Here is an 18,880-nt window from a genome sequence, read left to right as displayed (position 1 = left end):
TGTTTGGGCTATTCCTAACATACTCCCACGTCATATGCTTTTTCATGAATGAGCTAACCAACGTCAATCGGTGTAAATGACGTCATTTAACATGTTCAACGATGATGTAAGAATATAAGCATTTTACTGGAAAATGCACGGTGGTGAAACTGAAAGTCATCAAAACTAGGAAACATAAACAATGATAAAATTTGTTAAAAGCCAATTTTCTTTACACATAAGTAAGATTATCATTTAAATTCATCTAAACCTATCTAAGTACGTTATTGTAAATAGTTTAAGCATGTCACTAGTTCAATTTTCTCCGTTCTTTTACATCAATATTAAAAATGTGTTTATTTACAGGATCGGCAAATGTTTGCCTTCACCTAGAGCGCTTCGATCCAAAAGAATTGCTGTTATTTTCCTATTAGAATAGAAATAATTCTTGTGGGCTTTGAACTAATATTGATTTTACCACAGGTTTGCCCTTTATGCCGATATTTTGGTAAAATATTTAGCATAAAAGGTCAACCTGTGGTAAAATCAGTATAAATTCAAGCGTCCATGAATTATTTCTTTAATAACAAATTGTTTGCAAAAACATAAAAAATGGTGAGAAAAAACATCAATTCTGTCCTCCAGATATCATTTTTCCTGTCTCAACCCTTACTTTGCAGGGGCTTTTATAGTATAGCCTCTACTCAAAATATCTTTTTTGGTACCAATGGCTCTCCATACTTTTAGAGGTCAACTGTATGATATGTATTTTGAAATTGATACATGTTCTCTCTACCTAAGGCTATTTATTGTCATGTTTCTCAGGCTTAGGGTGCATTTTTAGCACAAAATACTGACTTCAAAAATTGAAATTGGATAAAAGTGGTTTTTCTAGAGGGTGGGCTACACTTTGGTATGTGGCATGTGCAGTACAGAGGCCTAAAACTTCCCAAAATAGTGTAAACCCTCAGACATATAACTACTGATTGTGTTTTTTATTGAAATACCCTAAGGGTACGACTACTTCCGGTTGCAGGTTCAGGTGAAGTAAAAAATCTGGGAAAATCAGAAAATTCTGGATTCCAGATTTATATGGATGCTGAGTATCTGTACATGAAATGCTTACTGATGAATTATATGATCATTGTTTGCCAATTTCATCATTGTACACTGCTCAATATGATTATGGTTTGCCAATACATGTATCATCATTGTTCACTGCTAGATATGATTATTGTTTGCCAATAATATCATTGTACACTGCTAGATAAAGATATGATGGGAAAGTTCACTTTTGTTTACAGGAATGTTTATAGCGCTTGGATTAAGTGGAGTGATTCCAGCCTTACATTTTGTAATATCAGATGGGTTTGACCATGCTGTGAACTACGCCTCGCTAGGCTGGCTTTCTCTTATGGCTGTACTGTATATTGTGGGGGCTCTCATTTATGCATTCAGAGTACCAGAAAGAATATTTCCAGGAAAATTTGACATTTGGGTAAGTTACTAGTGAATATCTTAGTAACTTTTTTAGGAATTTTCATTGAAATGTGTAGTTTTAATATAAGATTTTCAGTTTCTGTCTACAATGAATATAAGATTTTCAGTTTCTGTCTACAATGAATATAAGATTTTCTGTTTCTGTCTACAATGAATATAAGATTTTCTGTTTCTGTCTACAATGAATATAAGATTTTCTGTTTCTGTCTACAATGAATATAAGATTTTCAGTTAATGTCTACAATGAATATAAGATTTTCAGTTTCTGTCTACAATGAATATAAGATTTTCAGTTTCTGTCTACAATGAATATAAGATTTTCAGTTTCTGTCTACAATGAATATAAGATTTTCTGTTTCTGTCTACAATGAATATAAGATTTTCTGTTTCTGTCTACAATGAATATAAGATTTTCTGTTTCTGTCTACAATGAATATAAGATTTTCAGTTAATGTCTACAATGAATATAAGATTTTCAGTTTCTGTCTACAATGAATATAAGATTTTCAGTTTCTGTCTACAATGAATATAAGATTTTCAGTTTCTGTTTATATTAAACAAGTGGAGAGAAAATTTAGGCAAAAAACCTAATAGGGTTTCTGGTTTCTTGCCAAAGAATTATATGGTCAGTAGATTTGGATATTTTATTTTTATGCCCCCGCCATAGCGAAGGGGGCATTAAGTTTTACCCTTGTCCGTCCGTACGTACGTCCTGAAGTTGGTTTCCGTTCTCCAACTTTAGTTTGCCTCAACCAAATGCTATGAAACCTATACACAATGCTTAATACCACAAAATACAGATCGAGTTTGAATTTTGGTGGTGTCACTTTAACCATTCTAAAGTTATGACCCTGTACAAATGGAAAAATTGCTGAATTTTTTGTTTCCATTCTCTAACTTAAGTGAGCCTCAACCAAATGTTATGAAACTTACACACAATGCTTATTACTACAAAATACAGATCAAGTTTGAATTTTGGGGGTGTCACTTTAATTGATCTAGAGTTATGCCCCTTTACAAATGGAAAAATTGCTGAATTTTTCGTTTCCGTTCTCTAACTTAAGTTTGCCTCAACCAAATTTTATGAAACTTGTACACAATACTTATTCCTACAAAACTCAGATCTAGTACAAATTTGGGTAGCGTCACTTTTACCGTTCTTCAGTTATGTCCCTTTATAACTTTATATGATATACAAGCAGGGGCATCATTTGTGTCCCATGGACACATTCCCCATTTATTTAGTCATAAGTAGGAAAATATTGTGCTATTACTGAGCCCTGTTCCAGTACAACACATGCAGGTTTACTGGAAGTGTGCGTTTTGTAATCTGTCAATGAACAAATTGATGATGACAGATTTATTCAACATTAACTTCACCAACATATCAGTTGTTGTTACTGCTCATTTATTCTATCAAAAAAAGCCCCCCGGAAGCTCCCGGATTTTAGGGATTTCAGCCTTAATTCTTTACTTAAAAAAATAGGGTAAAGTCTGTAATATATGCTTCAATTTTGGGTAAGTTAACATTGAATCGTTTTTTTTCTAGAGTAATCATCTGAAAATACATTACTTATAATTATTTTGTAATCAGTTATAAAATATGTATGACCATGGAAGTATTATATTGTCAATATAATACTTCCATGGTATGACCTATAATGCAGGGGTTTCATGTGAAATGTTGTTTAAATGTTTTACATTTGTTCAATTTTGTGAATGAAATTTCATAAGTTACATAGTATATTATTAAAAAAATTGATAATAAAACTTGTAACTTTTTTTTATTGCTTTGTTATAATTATAACTGTGTCAATTGTTTGTGTGATTTTGAAAAAGGGGGGGGGAGGTGGCAAATTCATCATAGGATTCTTGACTATAGTAAGTAAAAATTTTTTTTTTCACTTCTTCAGAGCTGTCTTTTTTTTTTATTTTAGAAGTCTTAAATCTCGTCAGATATTATATTTTGTAAACGTAACACTTATGTTAATTCAGATTGTTTCACGAAGTCTTACACTAAAATTTTCAATCACAACATAGAACACATATCGAGAAAACGGAGATCAGTGACAACGTCCAACGGGAAACGAACTGATTTGATACGATTAACGATTTTCTGAATTTCATAGAATGTTCACCTTTATTAAACCTTTTATTCATAAAATAATCTGTGATACAAGCTGCTTTCCTTTTTTTAGACATAGTATTGCTGTTGTTGTTTAAATTCATCAACAATTTGCCGCTTGAAAATATACTGCTAAATCGTCGCATTTTAAAGCGCTCTTACGATACAGATACAGACACATGGTTTATAATTACTTTGGAGGTGTGCCTGAATTGGCAGAAGATAGATCTATACTTTAACGCGGACTTCGACGAAGACACCTATAAACATACACATGAACGGCGTAGAACGGAGATTATCAAGGAAAGAAAGAAATTAGATTTGAACGATCTTCAAAAGAATATTACACATTTTTTTTGGTATTTTTATTTTTTCTGCCGGTACCAGACGCTTCCGTAGGCGGGTAAAAGAACCGGGTACCGGGTCTTAATGAATGCACTGCTATTATGGTGACACAGGTGTAGAGAAGACAGTCGATTATTGATTTTTATTAAACATAAACATCTCCATATTGTAGAAAATATTTGAAATTACCCAATTTTGTTAAAAGACCAGTTGATAGTTAAAACAATATACCTATTGACTTAGTAAATTTTATGATGAAAAATCAGTTCTCGCTGTGTTCAACTAATAATAGTACTTTTTTCTGGAAAGTAACAAAAACATGTTTAGTTTAAATGTATTTTGGAGAGATTTTGTCCTATAATTAGACTTTGACCTCTCACCAAGATGTGTTGTTAGACAGAAAATTAAAATGGGAGAGTCTCCTATTGTGGGAAGAGTTAATTGGTAAAATAATACTAATTATTGTCTTTTTTTGATTTTTTAGTGTCAGAGTCATCAAATATTTCATGTATTTGTTCTGGCCGCAGCTTTTGTTCATTACCATGGTATAACACAGATTGCTAGTTACCGTTTAACACTTGGAGATTGTCTTGCTACAGATATTAGTAGTTAGATAGAAACAGAGGATTGTAGGATAGGGGAAATGTTATACGAGAGTTTCTGACTGGTGTGATACAGATTTTTAGCCCTCCATGATGAGTGGTTACATGCTGTTATGTTTTATTGTTTCCACTTAGATATTGATTCAACACTGAGGACACATATCATTATTTATTATATTGTACAGTTAAGTGGTTTTATACTCGTCTTTAAAAAAAAATTAAAATAATGGAGTGAATCATTTGAATAAGAATAGTAGTATAATTTCAGAGAACTACTCGATTGAATTATGAATTACTTTACAGAAAACAAAGAGAAAAGAGCAAATTTTGATTCAGTTTACTTCATTGTTTTCATGTTATTATTATATAAATGATAACTTAATATACACAAATGAAATAATACTAGAGTAACTCTATAGATCTGAACATTTCTAATTTTATTTGTCAGAATAATTGTCAGTAAAAATAGGTTATTCCCGAAATCTTTTGATACATGTACAACATTAGCATTGATTAGGAAAATGATGTTTGTAAATATTGTTTGTCAAGAACGAGTTTATTTAGTCAGTTAATTTTATTTTATCATTTTATGTTTTCCTCATATATTTGTATATACACAAGTGAATTAACTAATTGATCTTTAAAAAAATCCAATTTAAAGTGCTTTATCATTATTATTTGTTTTCACAATATGAAAAAAACTTGACTTCTTTTACCAAAGAAGCTAGTTTGCTAACTTTCATTTGTCAATTAATTATTATTCTATGAAGACAATTTTGATATTATGAAAAGAAACAGTAAAACTAGTATAAGAGGTATACCTTGTTGTAAAAGTACAAAATTGAGGAACAAAAACTTTAGAGTGCACCATAGATTTTGGCCTTTCCATTACTGAAGTGACTTCTATAGATGAAGGAGAGACATGTGTTTAAGTTAACTAAAACAGTTCCTACTAAATTGTTGATAAATATCCTCTTCACATTGTTCTTACAAATTGTATTAATATATTTGAGTTAATGAACTTGATTGATTAAAGAAATTTTGATTTATTTATCAATGATTTAAAAATTAAATTACCAACAACCCAGAGCATAATGGTTTTTATATTGTTCAATTTGAAAATCATACATGTGTTTTCATATTTTTTCATTTAGTTATTCAATATTGTTTACAAGATATATTTCAACATTAAAGTGTACAATGGAGGATCTTAAATAATGTTAATATGGGTCGAAACATGTTACATCAACACTTTTTATTTGAAATATATATTAATTTATTGATAACTTCTTCAACAATCTGACATAGTGAGAGAGAAAATCCATGTACAAGGAATACTTCACATGGTTTTATTTGTACATGAAATACAAATGTAATAGAAACTTTTATTATTTGATTTAAAAAAATTGTGACTTAGTGATAAGATTCTCGTGTCTGTTATATATAAACAGGTTTATGCATTCGTAGATCATTGTGATACATGTATGTGATTGTAGTGTAATCAAAAGTCTATCTTGTCAGTTTGAAAATAGGAGATAATGAAAAAATTGAAGGTTATTTTGAATGTTATTCTTTGTTTGGTGGAAAGAACAGATTAATTCACTACTTTTTATGCATTTTGGATACTAGATTGATTTAAAAATATGTGTATTTGGTTTTTTTTATCAGCCTTTCAACATTAATAATATTATTTCTAGCCATACTAAGCCTAAAATTAATGAATGACTTTATATTGAATTTGTATTCTTGTTGCAAATTTCTTTGTCTGGCGACCGCAAAATCATGGCTGAGGTCTGCAAACATTTGTAATTTTTAAAGATTGATTTTCATTTGAAACATTGCCAAGTTCTTTAATGATTTATTATTTGGTGTGTGTGAAATTTATTGATATTCATAAACATCTCAGGAATCATAATTGTCGAATGGTTTGTCACATATTAATGCTGACATGTTGAAACAATCGAGAAAAAAGCAGAAGATCAATTTTGAGTGTAACAGTTGAATATTTTAGAATCTATAGATTCATTGTTTGTACAGTGCAATGAAAAGAACTGTAATAACTGTAAGAGAAAATAATGAGCTTATCTCCCTTTGAATAAAGATATTACAAAAAAATGTATGATAATGGACAGTAATTTGTCTTTAAAGAAATAGATAAAAAGCTAAAATCAGGAAAAACTTGATTTAACGGCATGTTAATTTGACCATACTAAATTGAAAGTAAATGATTTGTTTTGATCATCAGAATTGGACCTATTAAAATTTTTCAGTGGTGAAAATCTCTTGGCTAGTGGATAAAGTCAGGTGACTTGTAAAATGATGACATTTGAAAGAAATCACAGTTGCCAAAATTTCTTTTGTTTTCTAATTGTAGTGATGTTGTAACTGTTACTTGTAGATAAGAGATATACAGATATGTTGATATTCATTGTATTTTGTAATTAAATTCCTATAAAACGCTTACAAGAGTTGTTGTTTTAAATGCTAAATGCCCACAAAAGGCTATGATATGTTACATTTTAATTTATAATTAAAATTTCATTGATGCTTTCTTTGATATCCAGATTCTGTTTTCTTCATTTCTATAACCCATGGATATTTGGCCTCTAATTTCATATTATGTCATTTTTAAAAGTCTTAATAGAACTGTTTACTTAATAAGAAGCTATATTAATCTTCAAAAAAAGGTTTCAGAAGGCATATAAAAAATATTACAAATATGAATTCCATAAATGAATACTTATTTACATAACACCACATAAACTTAATGGCATAGTGCAATTGTCAGGCTTCATAGATTATTATCATTATAAGGATAAAGTTATTCTTATTATGCACTCCACTCACAAAGCAGATGGTATACTGCAATGACCTTGTTTATAAAAAATAAGAAGATGTGGTATGATTGCCAATGAGACAACTCTCCACCAGAGACTAAATGACGTGGAAGTTAACAACTATAGGTCACCCTACGGCCTTCAGCAATGAGCAAAACCCATACCCATTGTTAGCTATAAAAGGCCCTAAATGACAAATGCAAAACAATTCAAACAAGAAAACTAACAGCCTGATTTATGTAAAAAAACAATAAGCGAAAAATAAATATATACAGCAACAAATGACAACCACTGAATTACAGGCTCCTGACTTTGGACAGGCACATACAGAATGTAGCAGGGTTAAACCTGTTTGCCTATTATCTTAAAAACTATAAATGATAAACACTTGAAATAGCAAAAATAATTAGCTAGACAAGATCTACAAATTAGTCAAATTTTGCCAAAATCTTTAGTAGACTTTATAGGAATGATTGCCCTTAAAGAATGATTTTTTTTACCCTTTTTTTTGTGTTTTGGACAAAATCTTAAGAAGATCAAGAAAAACAGAAAAAATGATCAGCAATACATGATCAACAGAAAATAGATTTTTGTCATGAATTCTATTTTAGTCCACAATGTTGGAGAGTGTTTATTTTTGAAGATGCACATAGACCTAGGTGAGCGACACAGGCTCTTTAGAGACTCTATATATAATACCCACTGCGTGCCCATCCCTCCCTCTAAACATAGAAGAAAAAAGGTAATTTATTGGTAAAATTACAGCCAATTCTTTGTCAAAATATGGTCCTCTAACTCTTAGTTCTAAGGAGCCCCTCCCCTACATCAAATCCTGGATACACGCCTGTAGCATACTGAATATTAATGGTTTAGGCTATGTACTTTTTCTGAAATGAATATAATCAGAAAACTCATGCTAATAAGAAAGCCAGCATTATTGTTGAGCAAAGTAATGCCTATGTCACAACTTTAATGTTTTTTTGTCATAGAAAGACAAAAAAAATGTCTGGAAGCTACAGTAAAGCTATTCAATATGGATGCTGATTTACAATGTACTCTGGTTCAATGTAGTTGATCTTCATGGAAAAATCATTATGCTATAGCAGAGATATGAACTTTGGTGTAAAGTAGTCAATATAAAAAAGCCAACTGAGCAAAAAATAGAGGTCAGAATAACATACTAGTATTATTTGCTTGAATGCAGACCTTCTTACAAAAATATGCCATTTTGATATTGAATAAGAAAAAATATTCTTACGATCAAATAATTATTTTCAAAATCTACTAAGCTCTCACCCCCCCTTCCCCTCCCAAAATCAAATGGCTTACCTCTAAGAGGTAAACTGGATAAAGGATATGCATCTAATATTAATCTTTCTGCTCTTTTTTGAAGTTTTGATATTCTTTGTATTCTTTCATTATGACATTCTCCCACAAACAATACATCAGTAGTCCATAAGAGGGAGAATAATTTTTACATCAAAAATTTTTTATGTTTCTGAATCAATTTCTAAGTTTTGTTGATAAATCAGAATTGTTAAAATTCTGCTTAGTTCCAGAAACCAAATATTATTTTTATTAATTTTGGATGAACATGTTATTCATTTTGAACTTCTCTTCAACTCAAAACAAACCCTTCAAGCCTTTTGCACATCCTTGTGTATATATTTCTCTGTTTTTACTTGATTTTTGAATAAACAAACATGTAGTATCTCATAAGCTGACAATGGTTTCGGTCTGTGCGTCCGTCTGTCTGTCTGTCCCGCTTCAGGTTAAAGTTTTTGGTCAAGGTAGTTTTTGATGAAGTTGGAAGTGCAATCAACTTGAATCTTAGTACACATGTTCCCTATGATATGATCTTTCTAATTTTAATGCCAAATTAGAGTTTTGACCCCAATTTCACGGTCCACTGAACATAGAAAATGATAGTGCGAGTGGGGCATCCGTGTACTATGGACACATTCTTGTTTTAAATTTTCTTTCAGATATGGTCATTTTTAGAAGCATTCAGATAATGGTGGTTTTACCATCTCTTTTGGAATTTTTTCTTGGCTATTTCTCCTATAACATGGTACTTCATTTGTCTTTAAATATCTTTTTAAATATTCAAGGTATAGCTATTCAAATATGACCTCCAAAATTTTCCTGAAATACACTGTTGTGCTACCTTAAAGGCAATAACTCCTATGAGTAGTCATGTGATCATTTTAGTTATATAGGCATTTTGTAGTTTTTGTATTGCTAATAATTTTTGGTTTTTACTGTATCTATTCATCTATTGAAGTTTTCAAGATAATAGGCAAAAAACACTAAAATTAGTCAAAAAATATTAAAGGGAAATAACTCCTCTCAGAATTCAATTGATGGTTTTCAATATAATGGGCAAAAAATCCTAAAATAAGTCAGAAATAATCATTTATTTGCAATTACTACTCAAAGAAATCGTCAGATGGTTTTGGTCACATTGGCATTTTCAGGAAAGGTTGCATTCATTCAATCAAAACCCTTGGGGAACTGGCTTGATAGTTTCCAGATCTTATCACTCCTTTTAAGAGCAAAATAAGATAGTGCTTTGAGCACAAGATTCTATACATCCTATCCATGTACATTTCAAGAAATTAATTTATCAATGAAATATATACTCAGGTACTCAGATGTTCAAGTTACAAAATGATGTAATTTAGTATTTGTGTTGGTTGCCCTCTGGTATGTTTGTTTTTCATTTATTGTTCAGTTGGTTTTTTGTTTGAATTGTTTCACATTTTGTCATGTTGGGGCCTTTTATAGCTCACTATACAGTATTGGTTTTACTCATTGTTGATGGTTGTATGGTGACCTATAATAGCTTAAATCCGTTCATTTGGACTCTAATGGATGTTCACTCATTAGCAATCATATCACATTTCCTTTGTTTATATTGTGTTTAACCATACTTGTAAACAAATTACATAGGTGGTGCCTGGTACATGAATTTATCTATTCTAAAGATATCAATGATGTCAATGTTAAATATTTAAAATTGAAGTTATCTTCCATTGTAATTGAACCAAAAACAGTTATGTACATAAGAATATATCTCCAAATCATAGTACATGTATTGCCTTTCAATGCTTATACAATGCTTTGTTTAATTTTTATTTCCCACTGCAAAATTAATGCAATCTTTACCCTGCAGTTTGTAATGCTGATAATTTGTTTATGCATTTTTGTCCCCTGCGTAATGCTTTGTGGGGGACATGGAAATGCCAGGCGTCCGTCCGTCAGGTCTTGTTAGCGCTCTCACAGGTACAATTCTTGCCAGATTTTTATAAAACTTATACAATAGGTTAATATCAGCAATATCTCAGACAAGTTCTATAATGGTGGCCGATCGACTTTATTAAATGAGTTATGCCCCTTGGAAATATTAAATTTATGGAAAATGGCCTCATTAGCGCTCTCACGGGTACAATTCTTGCCAGATTTTTATAAAACTTATACCATAGGTTAATATCAGCAATATCTCGGACAAGTTCTATAATGGTCGACGATCAACTTTTTTAAAAGAGGTTATGACCCTTGGAAATATTAAATTTATGGAAAATGGTCTTGTTAGCACTCTCACGGGGACAACTGTTTATAAAACATAGTATACTATAAGTAATGCCCTTGACGGTCTGTTTGAAATATTTAGTATACAATAAAAAAAACTTTTTTGTCCCCCGTGCACGCTTTTTAACTATAAATTGTTTTAAAGAACAACAAAAAAAAGTGTTTTTTTAGTTATTGCCCCTGGATAGATAAAATATGTGCAACACGAGGGACATTGGAACTCTGTTCTTTTATCCTTCTATCTATAATAATTTTCAAGATTATAGGCAAAAACAAGAAAAATTGATTCAAAATCATCAATTAGGGGCAGTAACTGTTTACCAAAAAATAGCACTTTTATAAGTTTGGTGAATCTGAAGCACTTTTTTAGGATTGTCCTTCATCAGGAATGCTCAAAACCAAAATTTGAAAGCCAATGATGTATAAATCCTTGAGGAGCAATATGATCAGATGGGACATTAAATGGATACCAAACATCCTAACAACACAAACAATTCATAGAGGTCAACATACAGTCTTCAGTAATAGATTATATGTCACATCCTCAATTGCCCAGAGTCTTGACAAGTAGACTACCAAAGATCTGCCAGCAACACCAAATCCATTAAAGGACAGCAACACTAAGATATAACTAATAAACTGTTAACACAGAGATTTGTGATGCCTATTTGTTATTTGGATCATGCAAATGTTGAAATTAAAATAGCAATACTTTAACATATAAGTTATGCAAATATTCAAAGTCAATGAACCATGACTGAAGGTACAGGGCTAAATAATCACCATGGAAATGAGATGTGCCAATGCTAATACAACTGCATACCAAATACCATTGACTTTTCATAAGTCGTTCCCTTTAAACAAACCTAAACACAAACATTAACTTGTAAACTATGTAAAAGTTTCAAAGTCAATGAACCATAATGAGGGAATGGGCCATATAATCTCCATGGAAACAAAACTTGCAAATGCCAATACATTTGCATACCAAATATCATTGACTTAACATTAGTGGTTCATCTTAAACTGATCTAATCACAAATTAATACATGTAAACTAAGCAAAAGTTTCGAAGTCAATAGACCATGACTGAGGGGGCGAAACCAAATAATCTCCATGGAAATGAGATGTGCCAATGCTTATACAACTGCATACCAAATATCATTGACCTACGGTACCATTAGTGGTTCACCTTGAACTGACCTAATCACTAACTAATACATATGTAAACTAAGCAAAGTTTCAAAGTCAATAGACCATGATTGAGGAAGCAGGGCCAAATAATCTCCATGGGAATGAGATGTGCCAATGCTAATACAACTGCATACCAAATTTCATTGACCTACCACTAGTGATTCAGCATAAACTAGACCTAATCACAAACTAATACATTTTTAAAGCCGCCGCCGCCGGCATACCTATGTCTCGCTTTTTTACTCCGTCAAGGCGAGACAAAAACCATTGAAAAAGTTCCAGACTTGGGACAGGCAAAAGAACATGTTTTGGGGTTAAACATGTTGTTTAAGGACTTAACCCCTTTATAATCTCCATTTGTTTAAATGATAAATGCTACAAAGAATGTGCAATAAAATATCAGTTTTGCAAAAGCACTTGTATGCAACTTTATAATATCAATATATTAAACCAGAGAAACCAGAGACATGTATATACATATATATGTCTCTGATTAAACACAACAAAAACACTGATATAATGCCTGATCAAAGAATGCTTGCAGTTACTGAAAGCATGCTCAATGTATTTAAACAGTTAAACTGCTTATTTAAAAATAATATCTTTTTACATTTGAATACTGACTGCAAACTCTGTCATCATTTTATATGCACTATTCAATTATGAACACAAGATATTTCACAAAAATTTATTCCTTGTCTACATAAAAAAACAATACAAATTCAAGTCATCATAAACAAACATGTTAGCAGTATTTATCACAACATTAAGACAATTGAATAACATCTGATTGCATATACCGGTAATGTGATTGCAATATTATCATAAAACTATCTAAAAAAGTAAACAATACATTTGAAAAAAAAAGTATGAAAGTTTCATAGGCTTTAACAAAGAAATATATATAATCAAACAATAATGCAGATTTACAAACAAATTTATACATACATTGTTCCCTTGACTACAGTTATCAACAATACACACATATCATCCTAGTACAATTGTATTTATAAAAAAAGGCAGGTCTAGTTTTATATGTCTTTTTTATGTTGTTATAGATATGAATAAGACTGGACACAGAGTCAGGAGGATTTTACTGGATCCCCTAAGGAACAACCTCACCAAACATTTGACTGAAATTAGTATCCTTACATACAAAATCTATCTTCTGACTAAACATGCTAAATATCTTTTTTGGTGACAGGTTTTACCTGTACCTAAATCTCAAAATTAAACCCATTTTGACAATCTTTGTAATTTTCCTTAAATGTATTAAGTAGTTTGTAGGCCTACCGCATACATCTCAGATCAAATTCATGTGTACTAATTGGAATAAAATATTCTTAGAATATTAATAATAGAATTTTAATTGGAATAAAATATTCTTCTGTATTAATACTGATATTGAACAGAATTTCAACAATCCAAAGGCTGTCATTATTATACTATGTGGGTCCTCAGTGGCCGAATGGTCTAAGTAGTGGAACTACTGTATCACTAGCCTCTCAACACTGAGGTTGTGAGTTCAATTCCCGCAGGTGAGCTCAACTCCAATCTAAATTGTCTGTTTTCCTACCAGAGGATGGTGGTTCTCTCCTGGCACTCCTGCTTCATCCACCAATAAAAACTGACTACCACAAAATATCACATTAGTGTTGAAAGTGAAGTTAAACACCAATCAATCGATCAATCATATTACAGTATGATTGTCAAATTAATGGAGTAAAAAGTATGTATCAAACTATCATCTTTACATTCTGATAATGCTGTATGGGCTGTTACCATAAATACAGAATAACGTTAAAATAACAGAATATATTAAACAAAATGCAAAAAAAATCTTATTGTTTCACTGCACCATCAAGAACTAAATAATTACTAAAGATGTATGACATGTACCTGAATACTAACACTCTAAAAAAATAAATAAATATATCTTCTCTGCAAAGTAAATTGCTTGGTCATTAAATTGACAACAAATAAAACAGCAAATTAATCAACAACACAAAAAAAGACTAACATATATATTTTTATGATTTTTTTTCCTTTTTAAAGTGTCATCCTTTTTGTAGAGTATTTCAAAACTTTCTACAAATTCTTTCATTAAATTCCTTTTTTGTTTATACTTTCACTCTGTTAATCTAAAATGGTACGTTAAACTTTCTAAAGGCTATTCTAGAAATTTGAATTATTGTCATTTTACTTTGAAATGAAAGCTAACACTACATTATTAAATAAGTCCTATATCTGTAAAATGTTAACAAAAATCACAATAAGAATTTATCATGCTGCCTTTATTTTGTCATCCTTTTCATCACTTTTTACATTTATTGAAAGACTAAGTAGAAAGTCAGCTATAACATCCTGCCATAGACATAGAACAATCCATCCTGGTGCATATTCAAGGGTAATCAGACCCATAAAGTTGTAATCATAGTGACTGTAATCCCATGAACATGCATCAAACTGTCGTAGAACCAGGCCGAATGATAACTCCCATGTATATAATACTAGGAGATAGATGGCTGTTCTCGTATACCATGGAATGCCATGCTTCAAGTATAAGAAAACATATAGTCGTTCTACAACTAAGCTGCAACTACCATAAATGAAGAAGGAGTAAATGGTTGTGTAGCCTTTTAGTTGTGCATTGCCATGAGGTTCTAAAAATAGGTCAAACAAAGCTGTGAAGACAATCTCATCAAAAAGTCCATGAAGACCATAGAAAAAGAATCTAGCTACAGCAGGAAGTGGTTTCTGGGGTACCACATCTGTATTCGTCATTTCTGAAAATAAAGATATAAAAATTAATTTTATGAAAAAATGTTGTATTTTATACATATACATGTACAACTAAACTCAACTATATGCACATTTACTACTAAAATTCAAAATAACAAAAGTGTGAAGTGAAGTCTTTTTTTCAATAATTAATGTTTAATACATTTAAGCGTAGTTGGTAACAGTTTCAGGGGGAAAAACTGTTAGTGTGATGAAAGTCAATGTCCCATTATTACTACCGGTAGTTTTGTTTATAATAACAATGCAATAAAAAAATCTAATATCACAGGAGTCCTGTTAGGATTAAAATTTAAAAAAAAAGAACATTAGCAAAAAATTATCAATCATGAGAATTACAAAACACTTTTTTGTCTTTTTCAAATAAACAGACGACAAATATTTGTATTTTGTCAAAAATGCTGCAGAATATACATGACATACATGTACCATGAACTTTTATTTTTCTTGAAAAGGGAATTTCCTGCAACATATGAGGTGACAGTTGGCATGGGAAAACATGTTTTCAAGGATTTTTTTACAGCATTCTCAAGCATGGTAACACATTCTTTTTATATTCATTTCACAATGTACAATGTACAATAAAGCCAGCTCATATAAAATATAAGGAAAATAAACTTATGAAACTGCTCAATAAAGGTAAAACATTTAACAATTTCTGGCATGTAACATACAATTCAATAAGTTCTGAAATTAAACAATACTGCTGGGCTTAAGTACAATTTGGATGTTCAGACTGTTCTATAACAACAAATACTATAGTCTGGCTCAAGCTCTGCTGTCTACCAAAAAATTATTTTTTTATTTGTGCAAGAATTTGTTCCAAAATTTCTATACATAGTAATTCGAAATATTGCAATATTGTCCAAAATATGCTTTCATACAAGAAAAAGACTTTTAAAAAGTCTTCTGTATTCATAACAATCAGACATCCATTTGAATTAAACATGTTATATCCTGACAGTAAAATATATGTGAATAAATGGGGAATGTGTCCATGGGACACAGATGATGCCCCTGCTTGCATATAATGTTATAAAGGGGCATAACTCTAGAGTGGTAAAGGTGACACCACCAAAATTCAAACTTGATTTGTGTTTTAAAGTAATAAGCATTGTGTATAAGTTTCATAACATTTAGTTGAGGCAAACTAATGTTAGAGAACGGAAACAAAAAATGTAGCAATTTTTCCATTTGTAAAGGGGCATAACTCTAGACAGTAAAAGTGATGCCTTCAAAATTCAAACTTGATCTGTGTTTTGTGGTAATAAGCATTGTATATAAGTTTCATAACATTTGGTTGAGGCAAACTAAAGTTAGAGAACGGAAACCAATTTTGGGAGGAACGTACGGACGGAGGGACGGACGTACAATTTTCACTTTTATACATAATTGTTTCCAGCATTTTGTGTTGCAGAATATTCATTACATCCTGTCTTATGCAAGGTTATCTATTTTCAGCTCTGACTGGTCAGGCAAGGATATTCATTTTCAAAATCATAGCATTACCTAACACATCTATGTGTCTATATCTCTGATGTTTTCAGGTATACTTTTTTTATATAATAAAACTTGAAAACATTATCTGAATATTGAAGATTTCATTCCTTTGTTTGTTATAAAATTGATGTCATATATTAATTGTTTTATAGAGGATTACGTCCTGTTTGCAATAGCAAAATCAAAATAAAGATCAATAAACTTAAGTGAATAATCCAAAATCTTTAAAAAAAATTATTGTAATAAATCAGATATTCAAAGTTATCCGGTTTTGTTTTTTTTTTAATTAGAATTTTTTTAGAAAACATATCTTGGCATACAACTTCCAGCAAATTTATTACACTTGATTACCAAAAAGTATTATAATGACAAATATAAATATGTAATGAAAATAGTATTTGTACAATTTCCTTGTCAACTTTTTCACTCTCCCTACAGCAGAGAAATCAGATTTTGAAAGTTAGATTCATGAGATTGGTAATCCTAAATCCTTCTTTTATTTTCTGTCAGTACTTCCCATATATATGCATTTGGCGACCATATGCATAAGGTCCAGGTAATTACATGTAACATGATCAATGTTGAAAAGGTGTCCCTCAATTAAGAGTTTCTAAAAATGAAATTTGAATGTCATTGAACCACATCTCTCTTTAATTTTTTAAAAATTATTTTGGTGCTTAAATTTGTTTTTATTGTTAAAATTTCTTTAATATTTCAAATTATTTTTAGTTATTTAATGTGTTCTTGCTCCTATATACGATCTTACAATAACAGTAAGATCGTATGAATAGGAGCAAGACCACATCCATTAAATGAAAATAAGAAGAAAGTAGAAGAAATTGTGTTTCTGAAATATTAAACATTTAGTCTAAGAAAAAAGAAAATAAGGACCATGACCCAAACATCTGTGGTTTCACTTACAGACAAAACCGTTGACAGGATAAAAGGCCATATAAATTGACTCTAGCGTCCTAAGGCAAAATAATTAAGGGCATACAATACATTTTTGAGTCCACGGTGATATTTTTACGAAAAATTTGCAAACAAGCTATTTTTCACCTAGTCAATTCAAATATGTAATAAAAAATATACCTTCATGTGCTACTTTAAGAGATAAATGGGGTCAAAATTTTAGACATTTACTCAAAATTTCAGTTTTTTGGACATTTCTATTCTTTGGATAGACATACTTAACTTTTTTGTTTCAAAAGATAAACAAAAGCGGATTTTTGTAAAAACATTTGGAAAATCTTCTTTACAAAAGTATGCCCTAAATTTGAAATTCTTTGGAAATAATTCATTTTTATCAAAATTTCATGATTTTAGAAATTTTTGCTGTATATTTATCGAATTTAAAAAAATTTCATCAGTGACTTTTTCATAAAAATTGTAACAAATAAGCTTCGTACAGAATCAAACCTAATGTCATTTTAAAAAAGAGGTGTTAATGAACCTGTTTTTAAGTTAAATCAGTCTGAATAATAAAAATTAGTCGAAAAATGCATCTTTTCCCAAAATGTCAAAGTTTGACGTCGCGAAAATAACATATTAGTAATAAAAAATTACATATTTTTTCTTAAACATTTTACGTTAGCAACGTCATTACATCCCCTCTAACTGTATCATATGCCGTTAACAGATACAATGTACACCGGAATATTTAGACAATATGTGAAAAATGAAGGAATTCGGTTTAAGTGACTTTTGCCAAATGAGCTGTTTGATCTTGCTAATGAAGTTAGAATTTATTCGAATAATACCTTTATGGTCCAGCCTCTTAATAACCAAACGAGTTTACACCTTAAGGCAATTTGTCCGCCATTACTGGACATCACAAAATTTCCAGTTAAATTTTGACGTCATAACGGAAAATGTCTGAGGCCACAAAGGAAAAGTGATTGTTGTTATCGTAAATAGTTCAAGTGGAGCAGATTCTCTGGTCAAGTGGCGCAGATTCCCAAATAGCGATAAGGTCTATATGATATGAAACAGACATTATGAGTATGTAAATTTGCTGTTTATTTGAAGACAAAAATATCATGCTATTTTAAATGGCTGAATTGCCCTTTTTCAAAAATAAGACCTGCGTATAATATTAATCAAATTATCTTATATATGTCTATGCTTTAATATAGCATACTGAAAAGGGGGGTCAATGTTCACAGTACCGGTGTCCAGAATATCACTTTGTCGATCAAATATATGTACCTGCTTAGAATCGCTCTTTGTCTAGCTGAATATTTAAATGTCAGTCCAGTGTCCTTGTACTAGGACAGGAAGGGTCAACACTTCGCCGGTGGCAGCTGATTTTATTATTTCACTTCCGGTTTTGTTGTTGACATTAGAAACATCATTACGCATGTGTCAATCTAACATGTCTGCGCCCATGTGAAAATTCTGGAAACTTG

General features: G+C 30.8%; 1 protein-coding gene and 1 long non-coding RNA gene across 3 annotated transcripts in view; one reads left to right on the top strand and one right to left on the bottom strand.

The window, feature by feature from the left end:
* Positions 1-7,017, top strand: part of LOC127710621 (adiponectin receptor protein-like) — a 40,566-nt gene extending 33,549 nt beyond the window's left edge. For both annotated transcript variants that reach the window (XM_052216569.1, XM_052216574.1), the window contains 2 exons: positions 1,284-1,477; positions 4,434-7,017. In XM_052216569.1, the coding sequence (XP_052072529.1) occupies positions 1,284-1,477; positions 4,434-4,562 (323 nt within the window). In that variant the 3' untranslated portion in view covers positions 4,563-7,017. The remainder of the gene's footprint in view (positions 1-1,283; positions 1,478-4,433) is intronic.
* A 5,830-nt stretch (positions 7,018-12,847) lies between these two features.
* LOC127710912 (uncharacterized) lies at positions 12,848-18,804 on the bottom strand. Its single transcript, XR_007986394.1, has 2 exons — positions 18,681-18,804; positions 12,848-14,959 (listed from the first exon to the last, which is right to left on the bottom strand). It is a non-coding gene; the product is annotated as an uncharacterized LOC127710912 (long non-coding RNA).
* Between the last annotated feature and the right edge of the window lie 76 nt (positions 18,805-18,880).

This window comes from Mytilus californianus, unplaced genomic scaffold (genome assembly GCF_021869535.1).
Source record: "Mytilus californianus isolate M0D057914Y unplaced genomic scaffold, xbMytCali1.0.p SCAF_1, whole genome shotgun sequence".
NCBI classification, from domain to species: domain Eukaryota; kingdom Metazoa; phylum Mollusca; class Bivalvia; order Mytilida; family Mytilidae; genus Mytilus; species Mytilus californianus.
This window is presented reverse-complemented; position numbering and strand designations above follow the sequence as displayed.